Source organism: Mus caroli, unplaced genomic scaffold (assembly GCF_978045245.1).
Source record: "Mus caroli unplaced genomic scaffold, Mus_caroli_1 scaffold_1, whole genome shotgun sequence".
NCBI classification, from domain to species: Eukaryota; Metazoa; Chordata; class Mammalia; order Rodentia; family Muridae; genus Mus; species Mus caroli.
This window is the reverse complement of record NW_028227256.1, coordinates 165437592-165456555: the sequence shown is the minus strand read 5'-3', so window position 1 is coordinate 165456555 and position 18964 is coordinate 165437592. Positions and strand designations below refer to the sequence as shown.

Below are 18964 nucleotides of genomic sequence, written 5' to 3'. Positions count from 1 at the left end.
ACCAGTTGACAAGAAGAAAACTTCATTCCATGAATCAGCTAGAAGTCTGTGATATCAAATAACCATCGCTAACATGTTTCCCACTGAATTTACTGGCCACAGAGGCAGAGCCACTACAAAGCACTCAGCATCCTTGGAACACCAGGTTCAGTTTCATTCCCTCCTAAGATAAAGAGGTCTGGTCCCTTACGTCCTTGTCTGTTTTTTTTCCCAGGTCATAAGGTTTGGGCAGCTCCTCATCTTATAAGGAATTCCCATCCAACTGCACATGGCTTTTCTAGCCTCTGTCTAAACAGTGAGTATTGAACACTATACAAATCACACACTGTGTGGCCGTACTTCACACCTCTGAGAAGCCAAGGTAAAATAATGGGTAATGGGATCATCTAATGAGGTTAAATGATTTGCTCACCCACCCAAGCAAAGACAAAGAGTGACTTACAGCAGCCCACTGATCCTGAAAGCCTACTCTGTTCTACTTGGTCACTCTAGCCTCCAATCTGGGGATGGAAGCATGCAGGCAAGCACTAGGCTTTGCATGTGGTTTGAGTGACTCCTCAAAGATGTTTTTACTAGAGACTGCATTCTACATATGATGATGTGATGATGATGATGGTGGTGGTGGTGGTGGTAAGAAATGGAAGAACTTTTAAGAAGTGAGACTTACTGGGAAGGAGCTAGGTCTCTGGGTATGCTCATGTTTGGGATGAATGTGGTTCTCAAAGACCCTGGTTCCTTCTTATGAGAGAGCAAGTTGTCACAAGTAGGATACACCAACTCAACTGTCTTTGAGTTCCCGCCTCACTATGAGATCTCTTCTGCATGTACTCACTGTCTGTCACTGGGATGCCATCTGCCCTGAGACCAAACAGACAAGACCACCTGATCTTAGATTTCAGCCTTCAAAACTGTGAGCTAGATAAGCTTCTCCTCCTTGTAAAGCTCTTGGTCCTGGGTGTTGTGGTTTAGCAGCAGCAGACTGACTACCACAGGAAGCAATGGCCAAGACTATAAAATAGTGATGTATAGGTAACGAGGCCAAGCCACCATGCCGTGGCCTGAAAGGGGGGCTGTGTCCATATCCCCCACTCCCTTCTCTTGAGATATTTCCAGATGTCACAGAAAGCAGAAGCTCTCCAACTGATAGAGCCTTGGCTGGCATCTTTTCCAAGCACAGTTGACTAGTTTCTCATGTGAGGAGGCTCTGAGATTTATTTTGGGAAATGATCCACAGTATGGTATGCCTGGACCCACACCATAACCACAGAGAATTCTTCATGGATTGGGAGTTGAAACAGAGAGACTACAGATGCATGAGGTTGGCAAAAATTAAGCTTAACTGACACATGAAGAACGAAATAGCCTAGGTCCTCTCTTGGCTGCCATCTGCAGGCCTGTGAACCACGTGAGACTCAGAGGGGAGATCTGTAGAAAGCTCCAATGAGGAGTGGAGGAGAGCAGATCCACTCCACTGACCTCAGTCCAGTGCCGAGCCGTTTAGCAAACTTTTGATTAAAAGGGAGATGCAACAGAGAACAAAAGGAAAAAATAGTTGCTAATGAGCAAAGCAGCTAACGAGCAAAGCAGACGGCCTGCGATTCGGATGGTCAATGGACCTTCTTCAGGCATTTCTGATCGCAGGTGGGTGCCTTGCTTTGTCTTGAATCTTCCATCTACACTAACCTTTGACATCAAGAGGACTCAAACTACCCTACTGGCAAACATCTTCCTCGCATTCTTTCTTCACACCAACTTTTGCTCCACCCCATCTTTCACCACCCATCTTCTCAAAGCTTGGCCACACCCCCTATTATGCTTATTCAGCTTCTTTTTTACCATGCAACCTCCTAAATGCTTCCCCACCTCCTCCTCATCCCCACCCTATGCTCTGACAAAACTTCTCTTTTCCAGGTTACCAATGGCTACCTGCCAATTCCCCACAGTCCCCTAGTTTATAGAACCCTTCTCTCTTGATGTTCTTTTCTCTGAATGTTGTCCTATTCTTCCAGGACCAGTACTGTTTGAACAAGATGCTCCCCAAATCACATCTTTTGTCCTCTCCTTGGTCTATGCAATATCCCCTTGAACACCCTCTTCTTACCACTGATAGAATAATGGGTCTTAAGGACGTGTGTCCAGGCTGCCTTCCAGAGAGCTCCTTTCACATCTGCTTTCTGGACATGTCCCCCTGAAAGCCTTCAGTAGCTCAACATATGCTCACTTACCCACTTCTGCCTGCCCCAAACTCTTGCTCCACTTCTTCACTCCCTTATCGTCCTGCCCCTCTAGGTTGTCACTCAACCTTTCTTTGTTCAAAGTCATTAAGTTTAACTAACCTTATACTGGACGTATTCTGCATCATGTTTGTGTCCTCTGTCTCCAGTGCCTCCTCCTTAATTTGTATCCTTGCCATGTCTTACAGCCTATAGCGACTGCCTAACTGATCCTTCTGACCAGTCTCTTCCAAAGCTCCTACTGGTGCCACAAGAATTACCATTCTGGAAAATGAGGGCCACATCTGTTTACTGTAGAGAGAAATCTCTGCTGGCTGCTTGCTAACTACAGGACTGAGTTTGAAATCCTTCGCGTGTTACATAATTCTCCTCACTGTTTGTTACAATTTTTAGAGTCCACAACCAGCCCAGCCTCCACTGTATCTGGCAGTGTGATTATCAGCATCCTCACAAATCGTGGGCACTGGAATCTACACTCTTCTTTCTTGGAACTCCCTCTTCCTGCACTTGATTCCGCCTCTCCCTGGAACCAGTCACACTCTCCCGTGACCTACATCCCCATCCATTCTCTAAGAGCCAGTCGATCTCAACTCTCCATGTAGCCTTCTCTGCACCTCTACGCAAGTCTCCTACTGATAAATGTCCCTATCGCTATAACCAACATGTCTTGAGTATTGTACAAGATGCTAGAGACAAAGGGTTAAAACAACAGAAGTCCCTTTCTCTCATAAGTCTTGCGATATAGCGACAGGGCCTAGGAAACTATATGTAGATATTTACAAATATTTGAAATGGTGGCAAACACTGAGGATTATGAATCTCCCATAATAACACAGAACACAGGTACTTAGATAACCTGGGTTTTTCTCTTTGGCCAAATTGCTGTTTAATTTGAAAATCTCAAGAGTCTTCGGTAGACTATCAATGCATCTGTGTTTCATTTTATTTATTGTTACATACCTACCTATTGATTCAATGAATGATTTTTATTAGTGAGCCAACTGTTTGAGTCTATTTAATCTTAAATGCGAGAAATCTGCCTACAACTAAATAAGGTGAATTCCAACTTTTCATGTACCGCCTGCAATGTCATTTTATTAAACACCAGTTTACAAATACTGAATTCATGTACACAGTTAATTTCTCTAAAACTGACTGGAACTAGTTTTAAGGGAACAAAAAGTCTTGGCCACAGAGAGAGAAATAACACAGCATAGGAATGTGTGGTTTCTGAGACAACCAGCATTCCATGCTCACGTTTAGATCAGCCAAGTGGCATCCCCCAAACAAAACAGATGACACTGCTTCTAGAAATGGGCCTCAGTGGGACACCGTGGGATCTTTTCTAGCTGGGACTGAGCTTTGTTTGAGAAATGCAACGCCATCCAGAAGAAAACTTGGAAAGGGGTTATCCTAAGGACGGACGGACAGCTGCTGGTTGGTCCCAATGGAAGCTATGTCTGGAAGCCTCTGGACCTGATATTTAACAGTTCTGCTGCCAAATGTGCAGACAAGGCTCTCAGAATAAAAGTCACCATTGCAAACCCCGAGGACGTGGAGAAGAGAGATGGATGTGATCATGTCCTGTTCTTCCTCCTCCTTCTTCCAGAGGGAGGAACAACTAGGCAAGATGACATTAGAGATTGATACAGACAGCATGATTCAGGAAAAGGATGGCAGAGGAGTCTTTGTGTTTGTGTGTTTGTGGGTTAGTTTGATAATGAGGAGTCACACTCACACACACACACACACACACACACAAACATTTAGACAATAGCCAGATTTTTTTAAGTCCTTGAAAAGCACTGAGTACTGCAACAGCTGCCTTAGGAAGACAGCCTGAAAGCACAAGAATCCAGCAGGTGGGGACTTGTTTTCCAAGAGCTTCTTCAAAAAACACGAACTAAGAATTGTGACCTCACCAGGGTGTGAGCACCAGAAGCCAAGCAGCAGATGTCCCGATTTTAGTGGAAAGGCCATCGAACCGGGGCCACCGGTTGGGGACAGCACCCCAGCATTTCTCTCTACCCATAGCATGAGCAAATTCCATGAGCTTCAGTTTCCTCATATATAAATGCAGGGGGAAAAAAAAAAAACCTTTCTCCTTGACCATTTTTAAAAATTGCTGTAAAGGACCAATCCCTAATACATATGAATGCCCTTTGAAATTTGAAAGAAGATAAAATTTTCACCACTGAATTCTTTATGGCATTTTCTATGAGCCAAGCATCAATCTACATACTTTGGGAATATTAAAGCAAAATGATGCAAGGGGACAGAGTTTGTTATCACTACATTTTAGAAAGAAGAAACAGTCACAGAGCAAGTGAACCCCTTGCCAGGAAAATAGTAATGATGTGACCCCAGACACACTGGCTCCTAACAACCACACAATGTTGGGTTTATATACAGCTCCAAAGAATATATTTGGGCTCTTGTTCATGCAAAAACCAGCAATCATGATACATAGTCCTATACAGTATTCTACAGCTAACCAAAGGCCTTTTGAGTTGATGCCCCCCTTCTTATAATAACCCTGTGCTGTTTAGCTTTTATATACTTAACACAAACTACACAAACTGTGAAGAGGAAATCTCAACCGAGTAATTGCCTTCATCAGATTGGTTTATAGGCGTGACTATGGAACATTTTCTTGATTGTTCATTGATGTGAGAGAGCTCAGCCCACTATGAGCAGTGCTAATCCCTAGACAAATTGGCCTGGCCAGTACAAGAAAGCTAGCCAAGGGGTTGGAGAGATAACTCAACAGTTAACTGAACTGGCTGCTCTTCCAGAGGACCTAAGTTTGATTCGCAGCACCCATATAGCTGCTAACAGCCATCAGTAATTCAGATTCCAGAGAGTATGGTGCCATCCTCTGGTTTCTATGGGCACAGCACACAAATGGTACACAAACAACATACACATAAAAATAAATAAATATTATTTAAGAAAGAAAGAAAGAAAGAAGAGGGAGGAGTGAGGGAAGGAAGGAGAGAGGGAGAGAAGGAAGGAGGGAACGAAGGAGAAAAAGAGAGTTAGAAAGCCAGGTGAACCAGTCAGTAAGCAGTACTTATCCATGGTCTCTGCTGTTGGTATATTATGCTTTTAGACAGACGAGTCACTTGTATCCAGAACATCTCTTAACAATAAGACATTACTGAAAGAAATTAAAATTGCTTTCCAAGTTCTGGAGAGAGTCAAGACATGATGTGTCCAAACCATTCACACCCACCTGCCTACTGCTCTCAGCTATGGATACAGTCTATTGAAATGGGATGGCCAGGTAAATAACTAAGCATAGACAAAATAAAATCCACAGAAAGATGAGTGTGTGCATAAGTACAGTCAGCATGGTGTACAGACAAATGGGGAGGCCTCCTGTGAAGCACTGTATTTGTTCTGTGCAAAATGATCTGCTCTGTTACCAGTCCATTTTAGAGGCCACAGTCCCAGCTTAGGGTGCTCTTTCTACTGACTCCACGTCATTCCCAGTAAAATGTACCAGTTACACCCCAGTGTGAATGATACTATAATACCTGTTGTGATTTGACGGTTAGTAAGGGAGTCTCCAGCCTGTACAGAGGGTAAGAGAAAATGTAAGAAGTCTCAAAGTGAGTTTAGAGCAGAAGCCAAGCAAGATGTTGCTTTAAAGGACAGTATTGTAGTTGAATTCAGTGCTTAGAATGAGTAGAGTCAATCTATGAGGATGACTCTAGCTGAGACTCCTGGCAGTGGGTGATATTAAACAAAGTGCAGGCACAAAGATGGAACAGAGACTAAGAGAATGGCCAACCAATAACTGGCCCAACTTGAGACCCATCCCGTGGGCAAGAACCAATCCCTGACACTGTTAATGATACTCTGTTATGCTTGCAGACAGGGGCCTAGAATAAATCTCTTCTCTTCTCTTCTCTTCTCTTCTCTCCTCTCCTCTCCTCTCCTCTCCTCTCCTCTCCTCTCCTCTCCTCTCCTCTCCTCTCCTCTCCTCTCCTCTCCTCTCCTCTCCTCTCCTCTCCTCTCCTCTCCTCTCCTCTCCTCCCCTCTCCTCTTCTCTCCTTTCTTCTTTGTTTATTTTGAGTTTGTTCTTTTTTTCCTTTCTTCCTTTCTTTCTTTCTTTCTTTCTTTCTTTTTTTTTTTTTTTTTTTTTTTTTTTTGATGTAGGGTTTCTCTGTGTAGCCCTGGCTGTCCTAGAACTCACTCTGTAGACCGGGCTGGCCTCAAACTCAAGAGCTCTACCTGCCTCTGCATGTCTGTCCCTTAATTTTTCAGTTGTTTATTTTTACATACATGATGGTTTTGTTTTCATGTATGTCTGAATACCACTAAAACCAAGACTATAACATAAAGAATGTGAAAGCTGTAAGAAAAAAAAAAAGAATGAGTGGAGTCCTGGGGGAAGATGGGGTGTTTTGAGAGAACCTAGCAAAACCCAAGTCAAGAGGACAGGATAGGATTTTCTGAGGTGTTCTTCCTTTCTGGGTTTTTTAAGCCTACCCCCTCGGACTAACAACTATGCCCATATCCCTGAAGATAGTGGCTCTCACGAACAGGATACAAGCCTGAAGGGAATCCATGCCACAATGAGAAGAGGGCCAAGAGGAGAAAGAAGAAGGAAAGAGGGCAGCATGGGAGGAAATTCTAGATGGTTATGTTAAAAGGGATTTGTTCCACTGTCACAACCAGAAAACTCGCTCCCCCCAAGCCAGCTGGAGGGCAGGAAAGGTGGGAGGACATACTGGAGAAAGATGGTGCTGAAGAGATACTCTGGGTACCAGATGAGACAGGTGGGACCCTAAAACAAAGAACCATTTGGTCTGTGATGAGTCGGAAATGCCTGGGATGTACACAGGCAGCCCTGGTGCTGCTGCTTGGTCCCAGGTAAAGGGGATGGGGGGAGGGCTCCTGTTCTTAGTTATGCCCAGCCTCTGGTATAGATCCCTGGGACTTGCAGCTTCTGGTCGCTGCACAGGCTTCCCTGCCTCCCTAGCTAGCCAGTCATGTTTTCCCCTCTGGGACCCTTTCTGGGGAGAGATGTAAACTCCTCTACCCTAAGGATGAAAACCCTGAGCTGTGCCAGCATCCGTGACCCCTCAGGCTCAGGCTGTCCTGGAGCTCAAACAAAGACATATTGGGACCCTCCTGCCGAGAGGGGGGGACGTTCCTGGGCGGAGAGGGGGGGACTGGGCCTTAATCTGCTGCACAGTGAATGACAGCAATGTTAAGAAGGAAAATATGGTTTGGGGGTACAGCCCCCAGGAGTCCAACATTTTAGTATTTAAAGGAACTTTAATGAGCTTAAGTGGCTAATCTCGAGTTCAGGAGGGGGTGTTTTGTTTTGTTTTGTTTTGAAAAATCCTTTTAAAGGCTCCTGAGGCTTGATAGCCCTGGATTGTGAGCCCTGGAATGGCTGCCCTTAACTGAAAGGCCAGGAGGGAGTGAGGAGAAAGAATTGCCCCCAAAGAGCTTCTCACGTTGCTTCCAAACCTGAGCTGTGGAGCTGTGGAGCTGTGGAGAGCATCCTCCATGAGGGAGAAGTACAAAAGAGCCTCAAGTGCGGGCCCCACATGCACTGGGATCAGGGCTCAGCACCCCAAGAAGAGAGAGGTGCCCAGAGAAACAGCAGCTTTGCACATGACTGACACACAGATATCCTGCCCCAACGCTGGCCAATCTTCCTGACAAGTGACAAATGCTCCCATTTTACTGGTGACAGCACAGATCCAGGCACATCTCTGATACAGGTTCCCAAGGGAACACCCAAGGAGTCATGACATGGAATTACACAGACCTGAGATGAAGGCCCACTGCCAAGATACCAAGCTGAGGACGACTCAATAACTCGATGGCCCTGTGGTAGGATTATTATGCACAGTAAAAGGCTAATTAGGAGGTTGGAGAGGTAGTTCAGTGGGTAGAGGACTTGCCAAGCAACCATGAGAACCTGAGTTCAGATTCCTCAGAAAACATGTGAAAGACAGGGGGCAGCTGTTCAGATCCATCACCACAGTGTTGGAAAGGAAGAGACAGATGCATCGATGGGGCCCATGGGCCATCTAGTCTAGCAAACCAGCGAGCCCCCAGTTCAGTGAGAGACCCTGTCTCAAAGATGAAAAGCAAAAAACATTCAAGTCACTTGTGCATTTCTGGCCTCTGCACAGACATGTGCATACACACAAATGCATGTATATACCATAGCCACAGAGAGAGACTGAGGCAGACAGAGAGACAGAGAAAAATAAGAGGCTAATTGGATTCTCCCAGGTAAGAAAATAGAGAATCCATGGGTTAGCAGGGGGACAGAAGAGACGAGGCAGGTGGTGGTGGGGTTTAAATAGTATTCAATGCTTAGAAAAGCCATGTGAACAAAGCTCTACAGGGCACAGGGGAGTGGAAGGCAGAATGGAGTGAAACAGATGTGAGCCTCGAGATCGCATGCGGCCCATTCCCAGCAAGACCGGAAGATTACAATTTTTTTTATGGACAGGATTTATTGGACGAGTTGGAAAGCCCAGGCCAATCCACAGTGGCCAGCTATCTCTCCAAGCTCATCCGTTACGAGAGTAATGATAAACCACAAGTATGATGTGCGGAGGGACGCCGGAGGCCCAAAGAGTTAGCAAAGCCAGACGTAGTTGCCGTTATCCAAAAATAGGATCCCCAAACTGGAGTTCTGAAAAGCTGGAAGAGACCAGACTCGTCCATGTGACTCTGGTTATGGGACTGGGAAAAGCACGGTCTACTTTGTATTTTTAGTTGTTAGATCATTATGGCGCAATGATGGAGACCTCACAAGGTTTTATTAAGTTCTGTCTGATCAGTGCCTGGCAGCCAAGTGATAGGCTCTACGGAAGACTTAGTTGTCCTGTTCACCACCAAGGAAAATAGTACAGGGGTATAATTTTTAAATCTCCTTTTAACTACACAGATGGGACTATTGTGATGGGGAAGGTATACCCACTGGGTAGGGGACGGATGCGGGTTTTGTTTTATTCTTTACATAATATCTCTTCCAATACTTCAGTGTTTCTGCGGCATTCCAATTGCATCTGCTATCTAGAGCCGAGAGAAACTTAATCCCTGCCCTAAGACTCATTTTATTTATTTTCAGTAGTGTGAAAGCAAACATGTAGCAAGGTTACCGTGTTTACACCTCCATCTCAGCCCACACAGCGTTAATCCTCCTACTAATTAATGCCAGGGCCATAGCGATCTTATTCATTTCATCTTGGTTAAAAATATAGAGACAGATCGCTGGGGTTTACTAAAATAACAAGTTGACATTTGGAAGGTGTCTGCAAGACTGTAGGGTAGGTTTCACTTAAGATATGACAAAGAGACACTAAGCTGCAGGCAGCGCCACCAGCTAGGGACAACATGACTCATTCTAATTGTGGACTAAATGCTCTCTGTCCTGGTAGTGTAAGGAGAAAACGTAAGCCTTCAAGAGCACCAGAAGAGATACTCTCTCTATCCTTGACAACGGACCATTCAAAAGGGTGTGAGGGGTGCCCTTGGGATGGTTTGAAAATCACCACCTTCCCCTGACTGAGTATAGAAAACCCACCATAGACAGCAGCACTGTCCTAAGGGCCCCAGGGGACTCTCAGCAGAACACACAGTATCCTCCCAAGGAGCATTCTCAGCCAGGCTGGGATAGAGCAGGGATCGCCACTGGGAAACCTCTACTCAGGACTCTCCATCCAACATGGCCCAAGGCCCTCTTTATCTCATTCTGAGTGACTTATTATAAAGTGCCACACTGAAGACATGAAAACCACCAATTTAAAAAATAAATAAATAATAAGTCATAGAGATTTATTTTCTATTCAAAAATAGTAAAACAGAGCTAAAATTTCATAGGACCAATATTACAAAAATAAAATCCTTTCTAAACTAGACAGATGTGTCTGTTTTTAAATCTCTCAAAATTTATCTTTCAGGATTGTACAACTGTACTTGGTAATCCAGTTCATGTGATTCAATATTGATTATTTTGACTTTGGTAATGTACAATAATCCCATTTTGTAATATGTATTTACTATAAGAAGTTATTAAAACGGTTGTTCATACAATAAATTAATTTTAAGGTCTTTATTTTCGTACTTTTAAATATGATAGCCCAAGTAATCTGGCTTTTTTTTGGGGGGGGGTGGTTAAATGAATGGAGCTGTTCTTAATAAAGAAAATATCCCATGATCATGTTCACAAACCTTCATAAGATTAAAAAAGAAGCTGTGGCTAGCCCTCCCTGATATGGATAAGTCTTGGTTGATGCAAACAAGACAAATAAAATGCAAGACAAATAATTAGCTATAGGAAAAGTTCTTGTCAATGAACTCCAGGTATTGAGCGTGACTTCCACGTGAAAGACAAAGGTCTCAGAACGCTACACTATGTAAAACCCGTCTGGATAAATCACTGTTCATACTGTGTTCCATTCAAGTAAGGATCAAAGAGCCTCATCGTCATATTCAACCCCAGCTCCCCAAACACTACAATTGCCTCAACCAACTATCTAATTCCAATGTCCTTAAGTCCTAGATTCCAAGCAAGTCTCACCCATCGGCCCGCACATATAGAAAAAGAAAACAGCTCTACACAAGAAATATTTTCGCCCTCTAAAATTAAAACAGAGAGAGAAAGAGAGAGGTTGCATAAACACAGCCATGATCGTGGACTATGCTCATTGTGAGCTAAGCCCCTACAATTGAATGCAGACAAAAATTATTACCTAGTTGTGCTTGATTTTTATATTTCTTACTATGTTATTGTGCCAAGAGCCAGGCCAAGCAAAAGTACAGTGGAGCAACACTCTAAAAATGGCCTCTGTAATTTCATCTGCAGGTTCCTTTTATGAAGAGCTGCATGCTCAATTTTGATCTCCAAGTAGTAACACAGTAATAGTAATAATAATAATAAATAATAATAACCAGCCACGCTAACTCCTCCACACACACACCTCCTGCACCACTTTGAGAGATCGAAGAATGGTTTTATTACCACTCCCAATACAGAGCATGCCCTAAGTCTTCCTCACCAAGGGGCTGACAAGCCTCAGGCCAAAAGAAAGAGACAAAGAATACTGTAAGTGGGATGACATCAACTCTCCCCCATGTCTGTCCCTTTCTCTGGACAGACAACTAATCTACCCCAAAGACAGAAGAAAGCATGAGCAAGGCCTTCAGGGGAAAGGCTTCCCCAAGCTGTGATCCGCTGATGTGTGGGGAGTTAGCACGCTGTGGGAATAGCCCTGATGACAGCAATCCTACCCCACACTGCTCCCAGGATGTCCAAAACAATCCGAGTGATAATGATAAACTTCATATGTGAGGAGAGAAGGCCCTGCCTGACCCACAAGCCACCAGGCACATGAAAGAAGCAATATAAATTTGATTTAAAAGTGGGACGCTGTCCAGAGGCTCAATTATCTATCAAATTGCCACGTTTCCCTGATCCCACCATCCTCTGTCTCAGACTGAGACATGGCTACAGTACTTGCTTGGAACAGACTCAGAGAAAACTCTGAACTAGCCGGATCACAGAAGGCTCACTGAAATAGGGAACAACAGTTACATAAATAGAAATCTTCCAGGCTGGAAAATATTTTGGTTGTCTGCTAACTTACAAGAATGCCGAAGCAAACTGAACCCATTCCTGAAATATCCACACCTATACTATTACTACCTCAAGTGGTCTGTCCTCATAGCACAGCTCCATCAATTCCACCAGTGTTGTCTTTTCTTAGAACCAGTTGTTTTTTCTTCGATGACACCCTGAGCAAGGGACCCCCACCCACCCAGTTCTTGATTTCTGGCTGTTCATAAATCGCCATACTACACTCTGGCCTTGAATGCTTGTTTGTTTTGGATAGCTGAAAAATAAAGTATTCCTAAGGGTGCCATAGTGGAGGAGGCCAATACTTAGTAAAACATCCTGAGGTTTCAAATGAACACTCTTGTCCAAGATGCCACCATCAATCCACTGCCTTCATGAGAAAGAAGTTGATGTTTCACATTGGGGAACTGAAAAGAACTCTGACACAATGGAATTCTGTCTTTTTAAGCATCTTGTACTGGAGTGGTTACCCTGACAATTTCATACACAGAGCAAGTGATTCTGGTTACTGTCACCCCCTACCCTCCCCAGTCTTCTACTCCTATTTCTACCCCACCCCCAATAAATCCCATTCCATTTAAGGGAAGGCCTGACCTGACTCCAGGGATACTCAGGTAATGATTGAAATACAAATCTAGACCTTCCAGTGATCCAGAAATGCACACACATGGCAGAAATAAATGTGATAACCTCTGCTGCTAAAACTGTGCTCATGGCAGGCACCAGAAAGTGCAATGCATTCATTCATTTCTTTATGTAGAAACAGCACTTAACACTTTACAGATTTGAGGGAACAAAGTACTGTCTGATCCCTTTTCTATCAAGTGCCTATAATGTACCACCATGGCTCTTAGCACCTAACACGCATCTTATTTTCCCTCTCCCTTTACCTGGTCTGGGACCTTAGTGTGGAAGAAGCACATCCGGGGAGAGGGGTTTCCATTGCAGTAAGAGGGGGAAGCGATTTCTGTGAGTTTCATGACTATTGCCCCCAAGTTGAGCTGTACCCTCCAGGATTAACATGTGGCCATTCCAGATAGCTTCTAGCAGATACCTAGTCCTGTGTAAAATGGAGAAACCTTTTCAGGAAGCCCTTGCTAGTCTGGGTAAAATAGATGGGAAACATGCCAGGTTAGAAGCAGCCTGCCATGGAGCTCCATGAATTTTCCAATGATTTTCCTCGTCACAACCAGGGTTTTACGTGTAGAAGCTCCATAAAAGCCTGTTGAATAAAGGAATTTTTCCTGAGCCCAACTTAAAAAAAAAAAAGAAGAAGAAGAAGAAGAAAAGAAAAGAAAGAAGAAATCATCTCTTCCCTTCATTAAGTGTCTTAAGAGTATTGAGGACATTAAAATGCTAGTTTGCTGAGAGAAGAGTGAGATTGAGAGGGGGAAGAGAGGAGAGATGGAATTTAAGGGAGGAATAAATGAATCTAAAACAGCCTCCACTGACAGGCTGAGAGCATGCTTGCTCTGAAACTGTGCTCAGAGCTGAGCAATCCAAGCAAACTGATCTTGGATATCCATGTGTCCGTAAATATTTTTAAATTAAAATTTAAAAAAAAAAAAACAAACGTTTCAGCATCACACTAACACGTCTTTGAACAATGTAGCTCACACCCTCTATAAAATCTTGATTCTGACCAACAGCTGGCAAGTTGATCCCTGCAATTTTCTCTTCGCAGAAATAGCTTTGTGAGGGGAGAACTGACCCTCTAGGCTAATAAGCCCAAACCTCGCCAAACCTGGAGGGCTGCAATGGAAGGGATACTGTTCTGTAAAGCACTCTACGGCAACTGTTTCTTCTCCTCTTGACACAGCCTGACTTCCTTAAAGAAGATTTGACTGGCCAGACAGCTGTGTTGACCCTTGAGCCTTCTTTGATTCGTGATTTTCTTTTTTTAACAAACAGAATAGAAAAATCACAAGCCAAATCCTTCCCTAAGCTCCAATACGTTTGAATTTGCCAGTGTTGTGCCTGAAGGATGTGGACCTTTCTCTAATCTATAAGCAGAAAGATAAAGATTGGGCTCACACAATACCAAAACCGGCCCATGAAAAGCAAGAGAAGGTGGGGGGAGAGAAAGCGAGCAGTCACCAGGCTTTGTCTACTTGAAGTTGTATAGACCAAATCCGCTTAATTACCTAAAAATCACAGTTTTTACCCAGACTCGGGGGCTACAAGCAGACAAGCCAGCACAGACAGCAGTATTTTTTTTTCTTTCAAAATTGTTTACCATAAAGATCAGGGGGAGTTTTGCTTCTTTGCTGATTTCTGTATTGTACAACTCACATAAATGCAAGCATACTTTATTTTGATTTGTTTTTGTTTTTGTTAGTTTGGGGGGGGGTTTAGGTTCTGAAAAAAAAATGTAAAGCATTCCTGAGTCAACAAGAAGACCTGGTGGTCTCTCCACACGGAGGTAAAAGTCAAGCATTTTATGTCGAAACAAGAGTACTGAGTAGCCGAGAGGGTGGTGGGGATGGTTGATGGCCGGGTGGCAGTGGCTGCTGCATCTAACTTGGTCCATTTTTTTAGTAAGCCTGACAGCTTAGATGACTTGGAAACACGAAACCTCCGTTCTTCCTTTCCCCTGTGTTTTTTGTTTTGATAGCCAACCCTCCTTTGCACTTCCTTTCACTGTGCGTCGACGGAATGAAATTATAGCGGCTACGTTTCATAGGCACGCTGACCTTCCTCAGCCTCTCTCCACATAGTGGAGTGAAAGGGGCTGCATTTCCTCCGTGTACACACACGCACACACATGCATGCACACACAATCAACATATGCCAGCCCTTGCGCACAAAAACAGACGAGCTCTGAGCCATTTTTCTTTCTGGCTAGCCCTCCACAATCCTAGGAATCCAATGTCCCTATGAATTGGCCAGTGTTGAAACGCAAGACAGCTTCCTCTCCCTACTTCCGCAGGGCTCCTCCTGGCCAGTCTTCGGACACTAAGGGCATTCTACCACACCACAATCCCAAGGGTATTTCAGAAATCCAGACTGGGAAAAGAACCGCTCGCTCTCTTCATTACCTACCTCCCAGTTCTGCATGCTGATATGAGAATCAAACATGCGGCCTGTCAGATAACTTCCCTAGTCTAAAACAAGGTGGAGATGCGCGGCAGGAACAGTTTCCCTCTAGCCTACTAACTCCTGAAAACCCGAAGAGGGGGTTACTGGAAACGCCGCCAAACAATGGTGCAGGGCAAAGAAGGTCATTTTCCAAACCTGATTTGATCAAGCCCAGGAGAAAAAAATGTGCCCAAGGGACAGAAACCACCCGATCCTTACTGATGGGCACAAACTCCAGAGCCATGCAAACCCTTGAGAAAGATGATATGGAAAAAAAGGGTCGCTAGTCACTAGCTCCCCGCTCCCCGGCAAAGTGATCTCTGTGAATGCCTGGGCCCCGGTTGATGAACTTGGAATGATTTGAAAATATGTTCGCGGCAAAACAAAAACAAAAACCCGCATTGCGGCTCTCCCGGGCCCCAAGTTGTGCAGACGGATGGATTCCCCGCAACCCGGGGAGTGTACCGAACGCGGATGCGCGAGATTTACTGGCCTTTCCTGCGAGTGCCTCCTCGAAGAGGATGCAGGAGGACACGGTCCCCAGCGCACACCCGTGCAGGTGAGTGGGCGCGCTCCGGCGACACAGGCACTTACTTCTCGTAGTGGTACTTGCAGTAGAGCTTCTTGTCCCGGTAGAAGCAGGTGGTCTCCAGGGGCTCTTTGCAGGAGGCACACTGCACGCATTGCTCGTGCCAGAAGCTGTCGTTGAGCCGCAGCAGAAACCTGTCCGAGATGACCCGCTGACAGCCCTCGCAGACAGACTTGGGGCTCACCGCTCTGCCTACAACAGCAACAGATGTCGCCGGTGAGCCACACCGGCAAGCTAACCCCAGGCAGGCCGGCTCTCGATAGGATTAGACCCACCCTGGGTCTTGCACCCTCAGGAAGCTCCTCTGATAATCAGATATTCCGAAAAATCAAACCAAGTGACGATGACGTTACTAATACATAAAGACTAAGTAGCAAGGTATAAATTTTAGCGAGGAAGGGGGCTGAAGTCAATAAATGGTCTTAATTATTAGACAGATCCAGGTATATTGCGAGCTTTCACTAAGCCTTTAAATTAGATTACATAAAAATTTGTGCTCCCAGGACTCTCAAGTCGTCATTAATCATTAAATCACTGTATTTGTGTCCTTTGACTACTTTTAAATGATAGATAATTATTTGCTTGCAAGTGAGTTCTATTTTTTTAAAGGAAAATTAGCATTTTCTGTTTTCTTCCTAAAAGGCGGCCTGCGGGTGCAGAAAAATACCATCTCTCCCCACGCAAGCTCAGTACTGTGCAAACTAGTGAATCTCCCCTATGTCTTGTTTGGCGTGAAAATTGCAGGTGGCTTTTTATAATTAGGAAACGTCAAGATGGGGAAAAATAATATCCGGGCGCAGAGACCCTGAGAAGGGTGCTGGCCAGAGAATTCTAGATCTCCTGCGCTCAGAAGCGCTGATAGAGCAACAAACCTCTTAGCCCAGTCAGAGAATCTTCTCTGCCCTACCCTTTGACCTTTTTGACTTTTTCCCTTCGGATCTTGTTCCAGGGCCTTCTCCTCACCCCCCCCCCCAACAAGCAAGGGAGAAATACTTGGCCGCCTTTGTTGACACTTTTCACAACCATTTAAAGAAGCCCTTGTCCCACAAGAACACTCTTGTCTGTGATGTCCCAAAGGGACGATCCTTCTCCATACCACTACACTAATCTCACTTTGTAAGCTGGACAGGTCGTTTTGTATGGTGGGAAGCCAGCAAGAAGGCCTGGGGAGAAAGTGGTCGTTCTCAATTGTAAATTTCTGTTGTCTTGGTCTCAGCATCCCACCCTATGGTTGGGACAAACGTGGGTCGCGGGTCTCGTGGTACAGAGAACCAAACCCGGTGTGCCTGAGTCCGCACACAGGCTCTAGCCTGCGTCTTCCTTCTTGCTCCGGGGAGAAGATCCTGACAATTTCGAAAGGGTGGTTGAAAGAAGAGGGCATGGGTTTTGTAATTTCGTTTCCTCTGAACTGTTGGGGTGGAGTGGGCGATTTCTCTCTGGACATGATTTCTATAATCGAAATTTTTTCAGCCCCACTCTATTGGTTCTAAAGTTAGAGAAAGAGGCAAGAGGTTTAAATAAAAGAAAAGTCTCTCCTTCAGAAAGAAACGGGAAGAAAAACAGGAAGAAAGAAAATTTTAAAACAAAACAAAACATTTTTTTCTCCAAACTTGAAAATTCCAAAGACAGAGTTGAAGAGACACTGGCAAAACAAGCCTGAACTCTGAAAGACCCACGGGTATGACTCTTTGGATCTCTCTATTCTCTGCTCCTTAGCAGTGGCTGGGTTGGGGGTAGAGGGATACCAAGCTTGCAGAACAGGGATCCGGCTTCAGTTAATTAAAGACCAGGCAAGGGCCCCGCCGTGCAAGCTAATCCCAGCGCAGCGCTGCCCACCAGCCCGGAAAAGCCTCCGGGCCATGCCCAATACTAAAATTGGGGCTGCAGTTGGTGGGGGAAGAGAAGAACTTGGGCGCTCTGGGCCTCGGATCTCTCATGCTAGGACACAGGCCTCTGAGAAACCGGTGGCATTTATGAGCCGTCGATCAGCTCTGTGATTAAAAATCCAGCCCTGGGTATTATTAATCACTTGCCACTCAAATGCCTTGTGAACATGCTCGCCCGCCCCTCAAGGCTTTGGGGAATTCGATGTTGAGCTCGTGAAGCCTAGGGAGGCTTGCTGGTTGTATTTAGGTAGGGACGACTCAAAAGGACTGATGGACACGGAAAGACAGAGATTGTGGGCACCTCTGTGTGCGCGCGAAGAGGGTGCTAGTCTGGTCGCTTAGCCCAGTATCAGAGAACTGACGTCCTGAGCTTCCAGCCCCGGCAGAAGGAGGATGCTCTAGGGAACATGCGGTTGAACACTTACCCAGCAAAGAGGAGAAGGAGGCCGAGGTCTCAATCGCACTTTGAAAGTTCTCCTCCATCTTCAGGCCGTCCAACATGTTCGGGTTGAGCCAGGAGGACCTGTAGAGCGGAGGAACGGTTGAGTCTAGCTTCCCGTGCCTGTTGGGACTCCACACTCTCAGTTGCCACTCTCCTGGGGAAGGACAGAAGCAGTGTCCTGGGCGACAAGAATGAGCCTAGAGGGTAGAGTCCAGCCAAGGGAAATGTAAGGTGGGAAGAGAGAGAAGAGCCACCGTGAACTGCTCGGACGGCTCTGATTTCACTTGAAGTCAACGCGTTATGTACTAAGGCCTCCGCCCCCTAACTGCGTTCTCCTAACCCCCACCCCCACCCCTGTCCCCAGGTTTCCCATTCCAAGACCGACTCCGCCCCATCCTATACTAATGTGGCCCCTAGGGATCCCACCACTAGAACTATGGTACTCTGTGTGATGGGGTGGGGGTACGCCTGCTTTCAGAGCCAGGGCCAAGCCGGGACCAACCAGGTCTGATATCCCAGTGGCACCGCCACTCACTTTCGACCCTCACCTGTCTTAGAGAGAGGCAGAGTAAGGGACTCGGAGACTGTCCCGCCTGCTTCCGTACTCCTGGCGCAGCGCTCTGCTTGGGGGGTGGGGGGGGGAGCTCGGGAGTAGGCGTGCGGGGCGCGCGGGGAGGTCCTCCCGCCGGTCGGCCAGTGCCGGGAACGTCTGCAGGAGCAAAGGAGTCGCCTTGGGGAGGAGTCGCGACTGGCCCGGTTCACTCTTGGATGCATTTCAAATCAACTTTCAGAAACACTCCCGCCCGAGCCGGAGCCTAAGGATCCCCGCAGCCTTTCTTACCTGGTGGGCTCGCTCGCGCCCAGCGTCCGGAGAAGCGCGAAGTGGCCGGGAGACGCCGGGCAGCTTCGGCGGAGGGAAGAGGCGTCCCCGAGGCTGCAGCCAGAGCAGCCGCCCGGACTCCGGCGCGCCCGGGAGAGAGCAGGAGCGAACGCCGGCCCCCGATTCCGCTCCTCGGCGCGCCGGAGTCGGGCCGGGCTGTGGCCGCAAGCCGCCGATCCTCCTCGGGACGTCCCGCCAACACGGGCCGCTCTGCAGCCGGGAAAGGGAAGCCAGGC

The 18964-nt window shown here is 46.1% G+C and overlaps 1 protein-coding gene across 1 annotated transcript in view; it reads right to left on the bottom strand.

The window, feature by feature from the left end:
* Lmx1a (LIM homeobox transcription factor 1 alpha) overlaps window positions 1-17907 on the bottom strand; it is a 144702-nt gene extending 126795 nt beyond the window's left edge. The window contains exons 1-2 of the mRNA XM_021170712.2: window positions 17832-17907; window positions 15526-15712 (exon numbers count right to left, since the gene is read on the bottom strand). Of these exons, the coding sequence (XP_021026371.1) occupies window positions 15526-15712; window positions 17832-17907 (263 nt within the window). The remainder of the gene's footprint in view (window positions 1-15525; window positions 15713-17831) is intronic.
* Window positions 17908-18964: the final 1057 nt, after the last annotated feature.